The 14,257-nt window shown below is 45.3% G+C and overlaps 1 protein-coding gene across 1 annotated transcript in view; it reads right to left on the bottom strand.

Annotated features, from left to right (window-relative positions):
• Positions 1 to 14,257, bottom strand: part of STKLD1 (serine/threonine kinase like domain containing 1) — a 45,665-nt gene that overhangs the window by 29,914 nt on the left and 1,494 nt on the right. The window contains exons 2-4 of the mRNA XM_054997278.1: positions 2,860 to 2,964; positions 2,441 to 2,485; positions 610 to 684 (exon numbers count right to left, since the gene is read on the bottom strand). Coding sequence (XP_054853253.1) covers positions 610 to 684; positions 2,441 to 2,485; positions 2,860 to 2,952 — 213 coding nt within the window. The 5' untranslated portion in view covers positions 2,953 to 2,964. The remainder of the gene's footprint in view (positions 1 to 609; positions 685 to 2,440; positions 2,486 to 2,859; positions 2,965 to 14,257) is intronic.

Genomic DNA, 14,257 nt, shown 5'->3' with positions numbered 1-14,257 from the left:
TCACATCACTTATCCAGAGGTTTTCAGCCTAGAAAGCATTCCTCAATGGCACGTAATTCAAGAAAAAATAATTTGAACTTTCCCAAATGTTAACTACTGAACTCTAATTCTGTAGGACTGGGCTGTAAAGGGGGAGGGGGGAAGAATTTGCTGTCAGAACTCATTTTTTAAAAACCAATGGAGATAGTCTAGAAGACTTCTACCAACATACTCATTTTGAACATGCAAGCAGATTTGTGTTGCTTATTAATGCATGAGAAGATTCAAGCATTTGAGCCTAGTAGACCACTGCAAGTTTAACAGACACTATTTCCTACTTACAGGGGCCATTTAGTAGAAAAAGAGCTGCAGGAACTCATGAGCATAACTTATTAGCATATGCCACACCCCTTGCTATCACCAGAAGTGTGTCATTAGCATAACTGGTTTGCATATGCCACACCCCCTGACATCACCTATCCTGGCTGTTTCGGCCCCAATCCAGGCCATAATGGGCCCAAAATGGCTGAAAATCAGGTGGGCATGGCCACCTGACATGTGACCTCTTTGGAGAACTACCGGAACTGCGTTCCTGTGCGTTCCCCCTCAAAATGAGCCCTGCCTACTTACATTATTGTCCCAGATGATGAACAATTCTTTGTAGGCACAGATGTTTCGATGTTTCAATTTCAGCAAGACCATGGCCTGATGAGGAGACAGCAAGTGAGGAAACGGTCTAACAAACAGGGTTATAACAATTCAAGCCAAAACAGGTGGGTTGAGAGCAGCCCCAGCCCCCAGATCCTACCTTGTGATCCTATCAGGACTGCAGCAGCCTAAATCCATGACTATTTACTAAGTCCCACTCAGTTCAATTGGGTTCTCTTGTGCAACTTTGCACAGGATCATGCTGCGCCTTGAACTTTCAGAAAAGAAGCCGGAGGCTAGACCTTTTTTCAAGCTGAGTCAGATCCACAGATTGCTTCGTTAATGTATGTATTTAAATGCTGAAGGATCATTTTCAGCTCACCAGGCCGGCCCTCGCTTTTCTGCTTTGTGGCAGCTCCCCGCACATCAAGAACGTGCTGCTTCAAAAGTATTGGGGAGTACGATTTAGGGTAAAATACAGGGATCAGAGGCAGACGAACTGAGAATCAGGTGTCTGTCTTGGCCTAATTTGGGACACACAATGGACATAGCCACTACTTCCCCTCAATCATTTATGCTCTTGTTAATTGGAATGAGTAACACACATTGTTTCTTTCATTAGCACACTGGTTCTTCGATCTTTAACTTAGGAATCTCGTCTCGTCTGTTTTTAATATATAACCTTTATTTAAAATAAGAGAAAAAAGACATTGGAAAGTGCATAAAGAATCTTGAACAGAGTACAAAATAATGATGTAAGCTACAACAGAAAATATAAGCAAGATATATAACACATCTAAATTTCATAATATTACTCTTCCTCGATTGGTCTGTTATACAGGAAAAAAAGTTAATTTAGCCATAGACACATTCATACTATAATACCTCTAGGTAGAATAGCGAATAACATATTTTTAGGGTTCAGCAGAAGGAAAGACTTTAACCATTTTGTATTTAACATTATATTCAGCCTCATAATATTTAGTATATTAGCTTATTAGTTTAACTATCTTAACTATTAGTCTATTTTGATATTAATTATACATTCTAAATTTAATAAATTGACCTGTTGTGTATATAGAAAACAAAAAATAGCAACAAGAATGATATTGAAGAAAGTTCTATAACATAGTTGTATAAATCAACAATTGTAAGTAACAGAATGTATAAGCTTCAAAATAAATCTTCCCTCCACTTTAAGATGCATCTTTTATCATCTATACTTAAACAGCCATACATGGATGTATGACTGCCATTATGGGAAAAAAGGTAATGCCAAATACATTTTTGAATTTAAGTATAAGAAACAAATTAACAAAAAGAGAAACCAGGAAGTCATTAGCACCTATTAGTCTGGCAAATAAATAAAGGACATTTATTTATAAACCATTACTAATAAATTGCTTACACTCATATTTTACATACAGCACAAATTCCAAATACAGATCCAGAGAAGTTAGCTGTGTTAGTCTGTGGTAGCAAAATAGTAAAGAGTCCAGCAGCACCTTTAAGACTAACCAACTTTATTGTAGCATAAGCGGTTAGTCTTAAAGGTGCTACTAAATTCTAAATAAGCAGCTGTGTTACAATGCAATCCTAGATGTAGAGTTGCATCCTTCCAAGCCTGCTGACGTCAATGAGCTTAGAAGGACGTTCTCTCTGCTTAGCCAAGCACTGTTAGTATTTTCCAGCAAAAAACAACAGAGCGCCACGATACACTAAAATAAACGGACACATCGTGGCAAGAGCCTTCGTGCTGTGCCATCAGGCAAGATCAAGTGTGTGATTCACAACGATAGTGAAGGGAAACTACCTCTCTGAGGGCATCATTTGCATGGCTTTCGTCAATGCATTCAACCTGTACCAAACGACAAGCAACAAAGATGTTTTGTAAAAGCAAAGCAAAACAGAAAGTTACTAAAAGCTTTTATCTGACCGTATCCCTTTAGATAAAGATGAGAAATCTAGAGATCTTAAATATGCATTCTGAAGCAAAATGCAATTCCTTAATTACCTTAGGGGAGCAAGGGAAGGTATGTGACATCTTGTAATCCCTGTTAGTTTTGCCTGTATAGTTTTCTGAATGTACAACTTTTTGTAACATGAGCAAGACTGAAGCCCAATAGCACCTTCAAGACCAACAAAATTTTCCACATTGGTGTGAGTCTTTCAGGTACACCAGAAGCAGCTTCTTGTTGCTATGAAGCTATTTCTTTCTTCTATAACTCTTACCTTTTTCACAACATACTTCTTTCTAGCACCATTTTTTCCTTCCTCTGTTTTTGATTCCACTAATAGCATTGTCCCAAGACCGCCAGGAGGCATCTTCTTCAGCACCTGAGAAAGGGGATAGAGATGCATACGCCAACATGTGAAGGGTGTGTGTGTGTGAAAAAGTCAGAGGCAGAGTTCTCATGACACACACAGTCCCCCTGGGACAACTAGGGGTATCAAGTTGCACAACTGACATTATTTTATTAAACAGGGAGCTTACATACACACATCTCAGTTTCCCACAGACCAGTTCACATGATTGATCCAGAATAAGAATGATCAAGGTGTATCACAATGAAGCACCAGCAAAACAAACAGGTCTGGGTGACTTGAAGCCTGATTCACACATTATGGGTTGGATATAACATATACGGTTCCCCGATCTGGTTCCCGGGCCCAATAGAACAACCTGACAAGCTCCAGTTAACTTTTCTTTGGAAAATACTTGCTCTGCCACCCTGTATAGCTTCCATACTTATACGACTTGAATTGGGTCTTCTAAAAATCTCAACATCTGGAAAGCCACAGTCAACTTCAAATACAGACTGCAAAACTCCGAAGATCTTCCAGTCTTCACTAAATCAGCAGCCCAAGAGCACTGCTGTTTAGGTGGAATAAAACTGTGGACACGGAAATGAACAAATTAGGTCCATGGGACCCAAGAGCTTTAACTGGGAAAAGACGAGAACCACTTATAGAGAAGCTGCTTAAGCAGGACTGGGACGCCCTTCTAAAGGACGCGGCACGAAAATGCTCCCTGCTCTACGTGGGAATTAAATATCCTACCCAGCCTCATTACCTTAGTATGCTAGTAGTCCCAAAACTGAGGGGGCCATACATGGTTGCACGCTGCAATGCATTGCTGACAGCCCAAACGAAGGGCCGCTTCCTCAAGATACATCAGATCAATGCTTCTGCAACTGCCTTTTGGCTGAAGTTGACTCACTATCCTGTATCTTCTTTCACTGTCCAAAGCATGAACTAGCCAGAGAGAGATTTTTTTAAAAAATGGCTACTGAGGCATTTCTGACACCACAAAATTAAGACTATTACTGGGCAGCCTTTGTAAAAACTGCATTGTAGACGTGGCAACCTTTTCTTTAACTTTCGTTTCTAATTCTTAAACTTTGGTAAAGCATATGCCCTATGGGCTGTTAAGCTGAATGAACTGAACTGAACGTTTTTGTTCTGGTAATAGCAGTACTTTCCTCAGATGCGAGGAACCTTCCGTGGAGGCGAGGCCTCTCTCCCTGCACTGAAAAAAGCACCACGGGAAGCATAACCAATCTGCAGGCTGCAACCTAATGAACTTCAGGTATCTACTTAAAATAGTTTTCACCAAAAATATAAGGTATAGGCAGGGCTTTTTTTCTGGGAAAAGAGGTGGTGGAACTCAGTGGGTTGCCCTCGGAGAAAATGGTCACATGGCCGGTGGCCCCACCCCCTGATCTGCAGACAGAGGGGAGTTGAGATTGCCCTCTGTGGTATGGAGGGCAATCTCAACTCCCCTCTGTCTGGAGATCAGGGGGCGGGGCCACCGGCCATGTGACCATTTTCAAGAGGTTCCAGAACTCCGTTCCCCCGCGTTCCTGCTGAAAAAAAGCCCTGGGTATAGGGCTGTGATCTTTTCCCCAACTCCCTATTTAATCTTAAAAATAATTTATGCTGCTAAATACCACTAGAGAAACACTGAATTTCTTCATATCTTTTGCCTCCTAGAATTTTTCATAAAACAAAGTGAAATGTGGCAACATTCTCACTTTCCACTCTTCTTCCCACTTGGCACAACACACCTCTGGCAACAAGAAGAAGCCCACGAGGGGTTTTGGTTACAGCGTACCTCTGTGTCAGAATTGTTGGGGTAGGGAAGCAGATGGACAAAATCCCAAGGGTCAATGGGGGTCCAGGCAAAGCATCCCGTTTTGCATACGCTGTTTAGATTGGGTGTAGATGGTGTGAGGGAGTCCCCATATGGAATATTGCCCTGGGAGCCCTTGATAATTCTTAACACCCCTGGCCTGCTCATTACATCACTGAGCTTGTGTCTACATTAGTTATAAACTGGTTTAATGGCTATCCTTCTGGGAATCCTAGCTTTGTAAGAAAGAACCTGAAACCCTCAATAGAATTCCCAAGACTCTTATCAAACCACCCTCAATCAGAATTCTTTAAGGAAAGCCATGACTATTAAACTGGCAGAAAACCACTATCAAACTGTAACACAGAAGTTGTTGTTGTCATTTATTTATAGTCCACCTTTCTCACTGAGATACAAGGCAGATTACATACTGCAAGAAAATTAATAACTAGGACATTCACAGAGCAAGAATACAACATGATCAACAGTTGGGACATTCAATGAAAAGGGATACAATACAGTAGCCACTCATGTGAAAATGAACATAAAACCAAACACATAGATGAAACCTTTATGAATTAAAGCGTAAGCAATTAATATGACATCTTTAGCAACATCAAACTACCCAGAAGGCTATACCTTTTGTCTTTGGTTTTAGTTCATCTGGAATAACAAACCCAATACCCTTGCATCTATCATCACAATCCCAAATGAAGTGTAGGACCATCCAGGCAGTTAAACCATAAGCACGCATTGAAGAGGGATAATTCATCCATTTACCTCCCTGATTGTGATGACAACAGAATGGTCAGCAGTGGTAATCCCAGGATAAGTGGTTTTGAGTATATCACCCTTCCAGGGACAAATATTACCCGTCCCACTTTCTCCCTTCAGGGAGCCCGTGCATCCCAACCCACAGGGGCTCCTACTCCCAGGCAAGCCATCCACTAAGGCCTGATTTTGGGCTAAAGCAAGCAAGGCAAAAGAGCTTCCCTATGCAACTTTGCACAGCCTCAGCGTCTTGTTTAAACTGCGCTGCAACCTGTGCAACGCAGGCTGTTTGTGCTTAGTCTGTGTGCCAGAGACACACAGCCCTGCAAATGTGGTGCTGGTGTGCTAATTATGCATGCAACACAGCTGCAATACAGTTTAAATTATATGCGGAGCCCATGCAAAGCTGCATGAGGCTTTTTCTCTCTCCATAATCATGTTTATATTATGCCTAATAGAGGTCTCCCTTGCATTCCCCATTCCAAAAACAAGCTTCCTCACTTCAGAATGTCGTATTTTGCCCAGGCAGACACAACATGACCTAAGGCGGAGGGGTATGTGTGTGTCCTTCTCCATTGTGGCCACCACAGGGGTCAATTTCTCCATCCAATGGGCCACACTGCCCCTGCTCCAAATAGCTCCTCGCAAAAACCTCTGTCCTGCTGGATTCCTACCAATGTGTTCCTACAGCTTAAAATGCAGGACACACCATGGGCTTTCAGTGCCCCCCCCTCCAGCATCAGAACCAGCATATTATTTATTATTATTAATTTGATGTATAGCCTGCCCTCCCCATAAGTGGGCTCAGGGCTGATTACAACAAAATAATAACAATATAATAATACATAGCATAGCTGTGGCTGTCACAGCACTGAACGAAGGCCCGAGAGTTGGGTTGAAAACTCCACATTGCCCTGTTGAAACGCCCTGGGTGACCCTGGACTCATCACTCCCAGCCTCAGCCTACCTGACAGGGTTGTAGTGAGGAGAAAATGAAGGAAGACAGAAGGGCACAGGACACCTAGAGTTGCCAGCCTCCAGGTGATGGCTGGAGATCTCCTGGAATAACAACTGGTCTCCAGGACATAGACAAAAATTCCCCTAGAGAAAACGGCAGCTTTGGAGGGTGAACACTATGGCATTATACCCTTCTGAGGGTCTGTCCTTTCCCCAAACCCCGCCCTCTCCAGGCTCCAACCACAAATTCTCCAGGAATTTCACAGCCTGTAGCTGGCAACCCTACCTCCCTGAGGAAAAAAGAGCAGGCTCATAAAGTGTGGGAGAGAGAAGACCCCTCCCCCGCGTCACCTCTGCTCCCAAAGGAATTTACCCCCTCCCAGGGCCACCCCCCGCGCAGCCCCAGGGTTATATGGCCCCTCTTCAGCCCCCCCCCCCCCGGACTGCCTCCAACGCCCCACAGCCCCAACTGAGAGGGGGGCGGCGGTGGACTCAGCCCTCGGGGCCCCCTCCCCACCTCGTATTTCTCCATGGCTGAGCGGGGGGGGGAGGGGCGGCCGGACCAACGGCTGTCCCCGCCGCTCCTGCCAGGCAGGCAGCAACGCCTCCCCGCCCCCGCCCCACGAGGCCCGCCGCTCTGAAACAGCTTCCGACCCCCCGACCCCCCGGTTGGTCCTCGGGACTCCCCGCCACGGGAGATTCGTGCGCTGCGTTTTTCTTCTCCCCAAATCTCCCCTCCAGAAAGTCAGCCTTCTTCACGCAACTCCACGCTTGCCTCCCTGGTCCCTCCTACTTTACCACCAGCACCACCCCCGTACTGCAGAGTAAGCGCCTCTAGGCATGTGCAAAGTACTAGCTGATTCTCTCGCCATCACCGAATTAATTGAGAAATGCCTGGAAAGGGAGGGGGTAGCCGGCAAAGGGCGGGGTTTGGGGCGGGACCTCAGCAGGGCCTCTTGCCCGAGAGCCCCCTAGTGCTGCGGGGGCGCGTTTTGGACCATAGAAGAGTTGTGTCGTGACTTTTTATTGGGACTAATTTGAAGAGGGGTTTTAGAAAAGAGGACTTAAGTTTGGTGTTCAGTTGTTGTTGGTTCAGGGTTATTGTTCTTCGGGGGAGCGGGGTACGATTGCTGGGTGCTTGGTTCAGTTTAGGTTAAACTACCTAGTGGTGTTTGGGTGTGCCCCCCCCCTTTGAAAGAGTGGGGAGCAGATTCCATCCCTCCCCCATAGGCCGAAAGCTCCTGCCCCTTTTCTAGAATATTGAGAGGGCCCCTTTTCTTGCGTCCTGCCACAAAGGATGTGTGGACTCCCCAGTCCCCAGTTTGAGAAATGCTGCTCAGATCAGTAAGCCCTTCTGAGTGCCTACTAGTTTTGTCTTGGTGGAATTAGTTAAACATGAGGATCACGCTTGTCTGTTTCCCTCACAAATGAAATGGGAGGTATGAACACTTGGCTGCTCTTCTCTTGTTCTGCAGCAACTGCGCTGTACAGCTTAGGTGGAGGGCATGAGGCCAAAATTCAACAAGATGGTCCCTCCCTGTAAACTGGAAGATTAGCGAACTGAATCAGGTCCCTTGAATGCAATCTAACCGCCAGAGTTCAGGTTTCCCTTAGAAGCTAATGGGAGATGGTAGTCCTTATTGAACACTAACCGCATGCAGGTGCTATTGTACTTCTAATAAAGCAACCTGTTTAGATACAATCCAGTGATAAGTGATGTAAGTTTACCATGGCTAAGCTAAGCACAACATAAAGTATTTCTTCGTGTGTGTGTGTGTGTGTGTGTGTGTGTGTGTGTGTGTGTGTGTGTGTGTGTGTGTGTGTGTGTGTGTCTTTGCTATAAATCTGAATTTTAATATATTGATACGGAAGTGTCCGGTTAGGATGTTGGTCATTGAAGAACTCTGGTTATATCTGTTACTATGTAAAGAATCGATAAATTTAGAGTCCTGGAGGTAATTCGTGCAGACTCTGGAATTAAGTATGAAGGGTGTGATGCAGTGGTTGGGAAAGCATTTAGTCTTGTGGAATAAATGTTATTTATTTTCAAGAAAGGGTGCTTAAAACCTGGAATGTTATGCTGCAAAGTCAGCTGTCAAAGGCATAATAATTTAAGATTCTTTTTAATGGAACACACTGAGAATTGGACTGTAAGTTGAAGCAGAACAGTGTAAGGGCAATATCCCAATTGCCATTGACACGGCTGCCATTGTGTAGACTTTAACCTAAACAAGCCACTTCTGAAAATCAGGGAGACCCTCCAGCATGGCTTTCAGTCACATGAGAAACAGTGACAGGAGGGGGGACACGGTTGCGGTTCTGTTCCCTACCCTACCTGCATATGGCTACATTTTAAAGCAAATGCCTCTTATTTACCTGTTGGGAGTAGGTTATGGTTGAAAATTTCATACTGATCATCAGTAAAAACGTTGCTGCACAACCCCCAGACCCTGCCCCCCCCCATTATGCCAGTGTTGCTGGCCCATGCTGTGTTGAAAACATAGCCAAAATTGGTGGTGGTGTGTACGTGCAATCATAGCAAAATGTTGTTGTTCTGGGATACTTTTAAACTCTTTTAAAGCACTAATTTATGGAAGTGTTTGGCCCCTGTGGAGTGCTGTACATTCTCTTCTGGTCACTACGGCCTTCCACAGCTCAAAGATGGCACCCACTCTTCTTGTCCAAGAAATGTTTCATGGTCCACACAAAATTCTGCAGCCCAAAATGGGCTGCCCAAACAGTGCCTCTACAAATTACTAATCCCAGTTCCTTAGCACCAGTCTGTGGTAGGGGCCGCTCCGAGGCATCAGTTCCTCAGGAGTTCCTTCCTCAACCACCCGTCCACCTTCCACCACCACAATCTTGTTGGCATTCTCCAACGTCTGCATGCGGTGAGCGATCGCTAGCACTGCCCGGCCTTGGCTGCTGAGCAATGACTCCTGGATCCAGTGGAAGAAACAGTGAATAGCCTGGAGTCAGAGTGGGCAAGATTCTAGTTCCTCCCACTGTATTTAGGCCCAGTCCCTATCCTTCCCCCGTCCTTATTTGATTACACAGAATCACAGAGCAGGGCTGAGGCCCTTGCCTGGACGTGCCCCTCCTGGATCCCTGACCAAGGAGACTTTTTTACTTGGCTGCAACACCACCTCCTTCCATTCCAGCCCCATTACTCTCACTCAAGTTATGCAGGGAATACTCTCTGTATGTGCTCAGAGGGTCTCTTCTTGAAGTCCTGGTACAACAATCCTAAAAGAAAGTCCCAGGAGTGGAGCAGCTTCCTGGCTTTTATGTTTTTATTTTACTTCATTTATAGGCCACCTTTCACCACAAAGGGTGCCTTCCACTATTCTCCTTCCTACATTTTTCCTCACAACCCTGTGAGGTAGGTTAGGCTGAGGATATGTGACTGGTTCAAGATCACCCAGCAAGCTTCCATGGCAGAGCGGAGAATTGAATGACGCTGCCCCAGCTCTGACTCCCAGCCTTTATCACAATATCCAGCTCAGCCCACTGAAGAGTTCTGTCAAAGTTACATCCCCCAACACGCTCAGTGGCTCTCTACTGCAAACCAGGCACTTGGGATAAGGCATGACTGGGGAAGGGAAGTCAACATGGTTTTATCCCCAGCAGATTTTGTCAGACCAACCTGGTTTTCTTCTTTGATCAAGTGACGAGTTTACTGGATCGTGGGAACTCTGTCGATGTGATTGACCTGGATTTCAGCAAAGCTTTTGATAAGGTCCCCCATGACATTCTAATGGGTAAACTGGAAGACTGTGGACTGGACTATAAGGCAGTTTGGTGGATAGGGAACTGGTTAGAGGACCGCACCCAAAGAGTGGTGGTCAATGGCATTTCATCAGATTGGAGGGAGGAAAAGGATTTCTGTTTCCTTGTTCTTGCTTAGAAATTTGGTTGTCCCTCACGTGACCCTGTGAGAATTTGTGCTCATAGTCCTGGACGGGGGTCCCATCCAGCAGCTCCCCAGATTGGAGCTCGTAGAATTGTTCCAACAGCGGCATACAAGCGCTCTTTCTGCTGCCATTGAGGCCCACCATTGCTGTCACTTCTCCAAGCTGGAGGTCAAAAGAAACACGATAAATCATTATGTAGGCCCCAGAAACCCAATTAAAGGATTCTGCATTTGGGCCATTAGCAGAGTCTATCGTTTGACATAGGAAGCATGATTATAGGTGATTGTGAGCTGGTTCTGCTGGCTGGTGTGTGTGCAGGAGAGAAAATAATAAATCATACACTAGGTTTATATTTAGAAAAGAAATAAGAGTTCTTTATTGCAGGAACTCTATACTCTGATACAGGGCTTTTTTTCTGGGAAAAGAGGTGGTGGAACTCAGTGGGTTGCCCTCGGAGAAAATGGTCACATAGCCAGTGGCCCCTCCCCCATCTCCAGACAGAGGGGAGTTTAGAGAGCGGCACGGAGGGCAATCTAAACTCCCCTCTGTCTGGAGATGTGGGGGCGGGGCCACCGGCCATGTGACCGTTTTCAAGAGGTTCCGGAACTCCGTTCCACCGCGTTCCAGCTGAAAAAAAGCCCTGCTCTCATAGGAAAGGAGAAGAAATAGATCCTAACTACCTATCTAGTCTAAGGATGGACAAGTCCTACATCCATGCTGCCAAGATGGAGGGAGGAGAAGGAGAGAGGTGTTGCCTGGAACAATGCCAGGAAGAGAAGAAGTGAGAGGGAGGAAGTCAGGAGGAGGAAATCCATAGCCATCTGCATAATAAAGGACAGTCAGAGCAGTAAACAATAGTAAACAGTAAAGAGAGTGCCCTGACCTCTCTATCTTTCTAACTCTTTGGTTTGTCCCCCTCAAACCTGAGGAGAGAGACAGCGCTGGATCCTCCTGTTCCAACAAGACATTCTATGGCAGAAGAGAAAAAAATGAGGAAACAAACAAAAATTGTTGCAGGATGGGCATCTTCTGCACTCCCTGCAGGAAGATTGGATAGTCACTCAGGATCAGAATAGCCAGTGTGGTGTGTCAGACTAGGATCTGGGAAGCCCAGGTTCGAATCCCCACTCTGCCATGGAAGCCTGCTGGGTGATATTGAGCCAGTCACACACTCTCAACCTAACTTACCTCACAGGGTTATTGTGAGGATAAAATGGAGGAGAGGAGAATGAGGGGAGCTGTTTTGGGTCCCCATTAGGTAGAAAGGTGGAATTTAAATGAAGTAAATAAATAAATAAGACCCTGCAAGTCCTGCCAGGCACAGTGAGGAGAAATGACGTCACGAGCCCCAGCATGTGTAAGCCTTTTAAAAAAGCCAAGTTGACCTGCTCTGTTTTGCCTCCAGGTCAAAGCCAGGAATCCGCTTGAGGCCCTGCAAATGTGAACTTTCTCTTTCCTCTGGGACTCCAGTGCTAATGTTTTTATCGGTCCAGCCGTCAGCTGAGATGGGGAGAACCGGCCTGAAGGTGTGGGAGTTTAGGCCAGAAACACTCTGCCGATTCCCAGAGGCTCAGTTTCTCCCCAAGACAATGCCAGCCACTCATGCTGATCTAGTCTCCTTATGAAATAACATATGGATCCTTTACCCTTCAGTTCTGCCTCGGCACCCACACAGAAATCACACAAGCAAAGAGCTGTATCCGTTTCAGAACTTGGTTCACGTGCCAGAAAGTTGCCGGAAAGGCGCCAAGGTGTGGGATTAAGCATCACATTAACTTCCTTTTTTAAAAAACACATTCCTTGTCATTATGGCTGTGAATTTCAAACTAAACAGGCACTGACTGGTACCAGATGTGAGATTAATGAAAGTTTTGCTTCCAGAGGCAAACACATTCAAATGAATGTGAATTAACTCATTCAAATTCTCCCATTTTTTTGTCTTGTAGATGCTCATTACCAAAATAACTACCTGCAAAGGAGGGGTGCAAATTAAAATAGCCCTAGGAACAAAGGAAAGCATCCCCCCCCACACACACACAATTACTAGTTCCTTGAATATCACATACTTTTAAGACCTGGATATCTGGGAGAGATGGATAGCAGAAGGAAATACTTCTGAAAAAGACACACGGCTTTGCGGGGGGCGGGGGGGATGGCCAGAGCCAGCAGCCCATCTCCTGAAGAAGGCACTCGAGCACCTTCTCTGCGACCCCCAATTTGCTCAGAAGAAGGTCTCCATACATGTATATCAGGGTCAGGGGGGGGGGGACATAAGGAAAGGAAGAATAAGAAAGAAGAGGAAAGCAAAGAGGAATGCTAAAAGGGGCCTGAACAGACAGGTAGTAGAGTGTGTGTGGAGAGGGGGGGGGAACTGTAAGTTTCAGCAGCCAAGGATCCTTCCTGAGGTTACTAACACCATTTTAAAAGCAGTTGTAGTTCTTTAAAAACTGCTACAGTGCCCCAATCCAGATTATATGGCACAAGAGCGCTAGGAGCTTGTGTTTCCCCCACCCCTTTTCAGGTACCGAAACAGCAGTGGGAGGTCAGTTTTGGCACCCAAAAAGGCACGCTGGGGCAGGGGGAGAACTCCTGGGGCAGTCATGCCCACGACCGTGACAGTTTTCAAAGAACCACTTTTAAAATGGCGTCAGCAGCCATGGGGTGGACCCGGGGGTGGGCTGTGTGGATTAGCAGCATTTCAAGAGTCAGAAATGCTACTTCAAGCCCCAAATGGAAATTTCCAAGTTCCGGACAAAGCCTACCACAGAAGACAGAACTTTCAGCCACCCAGCCATAATGGCACCATAAACTTCACTAGCAAATACACTCAGATAGGAAGGCTTTACCACACTTCCAAAAGATGCTCACACTCAGGTTTCAGAGAAACTCTGAACAAAGCAAACTGTACTGATACAGGAGCACCAATCTTTTTCCTTGCCCACCCCTCAGAAAGGAATATTTTTGCTGTTAGTGAGCTTGCATGTGATGAATTTGTGTGCACAAAAGCAACACAATGCTACAAATCAGGAAGTTCCTTGGCTCAGATCTCCCTTTTGCAGAAAATTCACTAGGCCTCTCTCTCTCTCAGTGCTTCCTGCCCCTGGTATCAGGGGCTAGCAATGGTGGCCTGCCTTACACAGTTGTTATGGATCTTACTTAAAAACCAATGAATGTGAAATGCTTTGGACACCCAGATAACTCACTATAAAAGCATCATTGGAAGGGACATCTCATCTGTACTTTCAATTTATTACATATTATCAGTTTCATGTTGAGTAGCCATGTTGGGCTGCAGTCAGAAAGCAAAATCCAAGTCCAATAGCAGCTTAAAAACCAACTAGATTTTCAAGTTATGAGCTTTAAAGAGTCAAAGCTCCCTTCCTCAGATAGGAGTGGGAAAAGGAAGGAGTCCTTATAATGCAGGCTGAGTCTGGGAGGGGTATTGTAAATTAGAGTATCAGGAAGCCAGCTATAATGGATGTTGCAATTAGCTTGATAGGGCCTGGGTGCGAAGTGAAGAAAATTAGCATCTGTGAGAAAAATCTTACATCCTGATTCAACCTTGGGAGGATGCATTGTTCCAAATTTGCAAATAAACTGAGTTTCAGCAATGGAAAGCCCTGCCACATTCTCCCACTGGTTTTTGAATGTTGTGATTTTTGATATCAGATTTATATCCATTTGGTCTTTTGTGAAGGGACTGACCTATTTGTCCAATATAGAGACATGAAGGGCATTGCTAACTCTGGATGGCATATATAATGTTGGGAAATGAACAAGTGAACAAACCTGAGAAGGTATAGCTGGAGCTGTTAGGTCCAGTGATTGTGCTGTTGGAGTGAAAAAGGGGCAGAGA

Source organism: Eublepharis macularius, chromosome 14, assembly GCF_028583425.1.
Source record: "Eublepharis macularius isolate TG4126 chromosome 14, MPM_Emac_v1.0, whole genome shotgun sequence".
Taxonomy (NCBI): domain Eukaryota; kingdom Metazoa; phylum Chordata; class Lepidosauria; order Squamata; family Eublepharidae; genus Eublepharis; species Eublepharis macularius.
The sequence above is the reverse complement of the archived record's forward strand: the minus strand, read 5'-3'. Positions and strand labels throughout refer to the sequence as shown.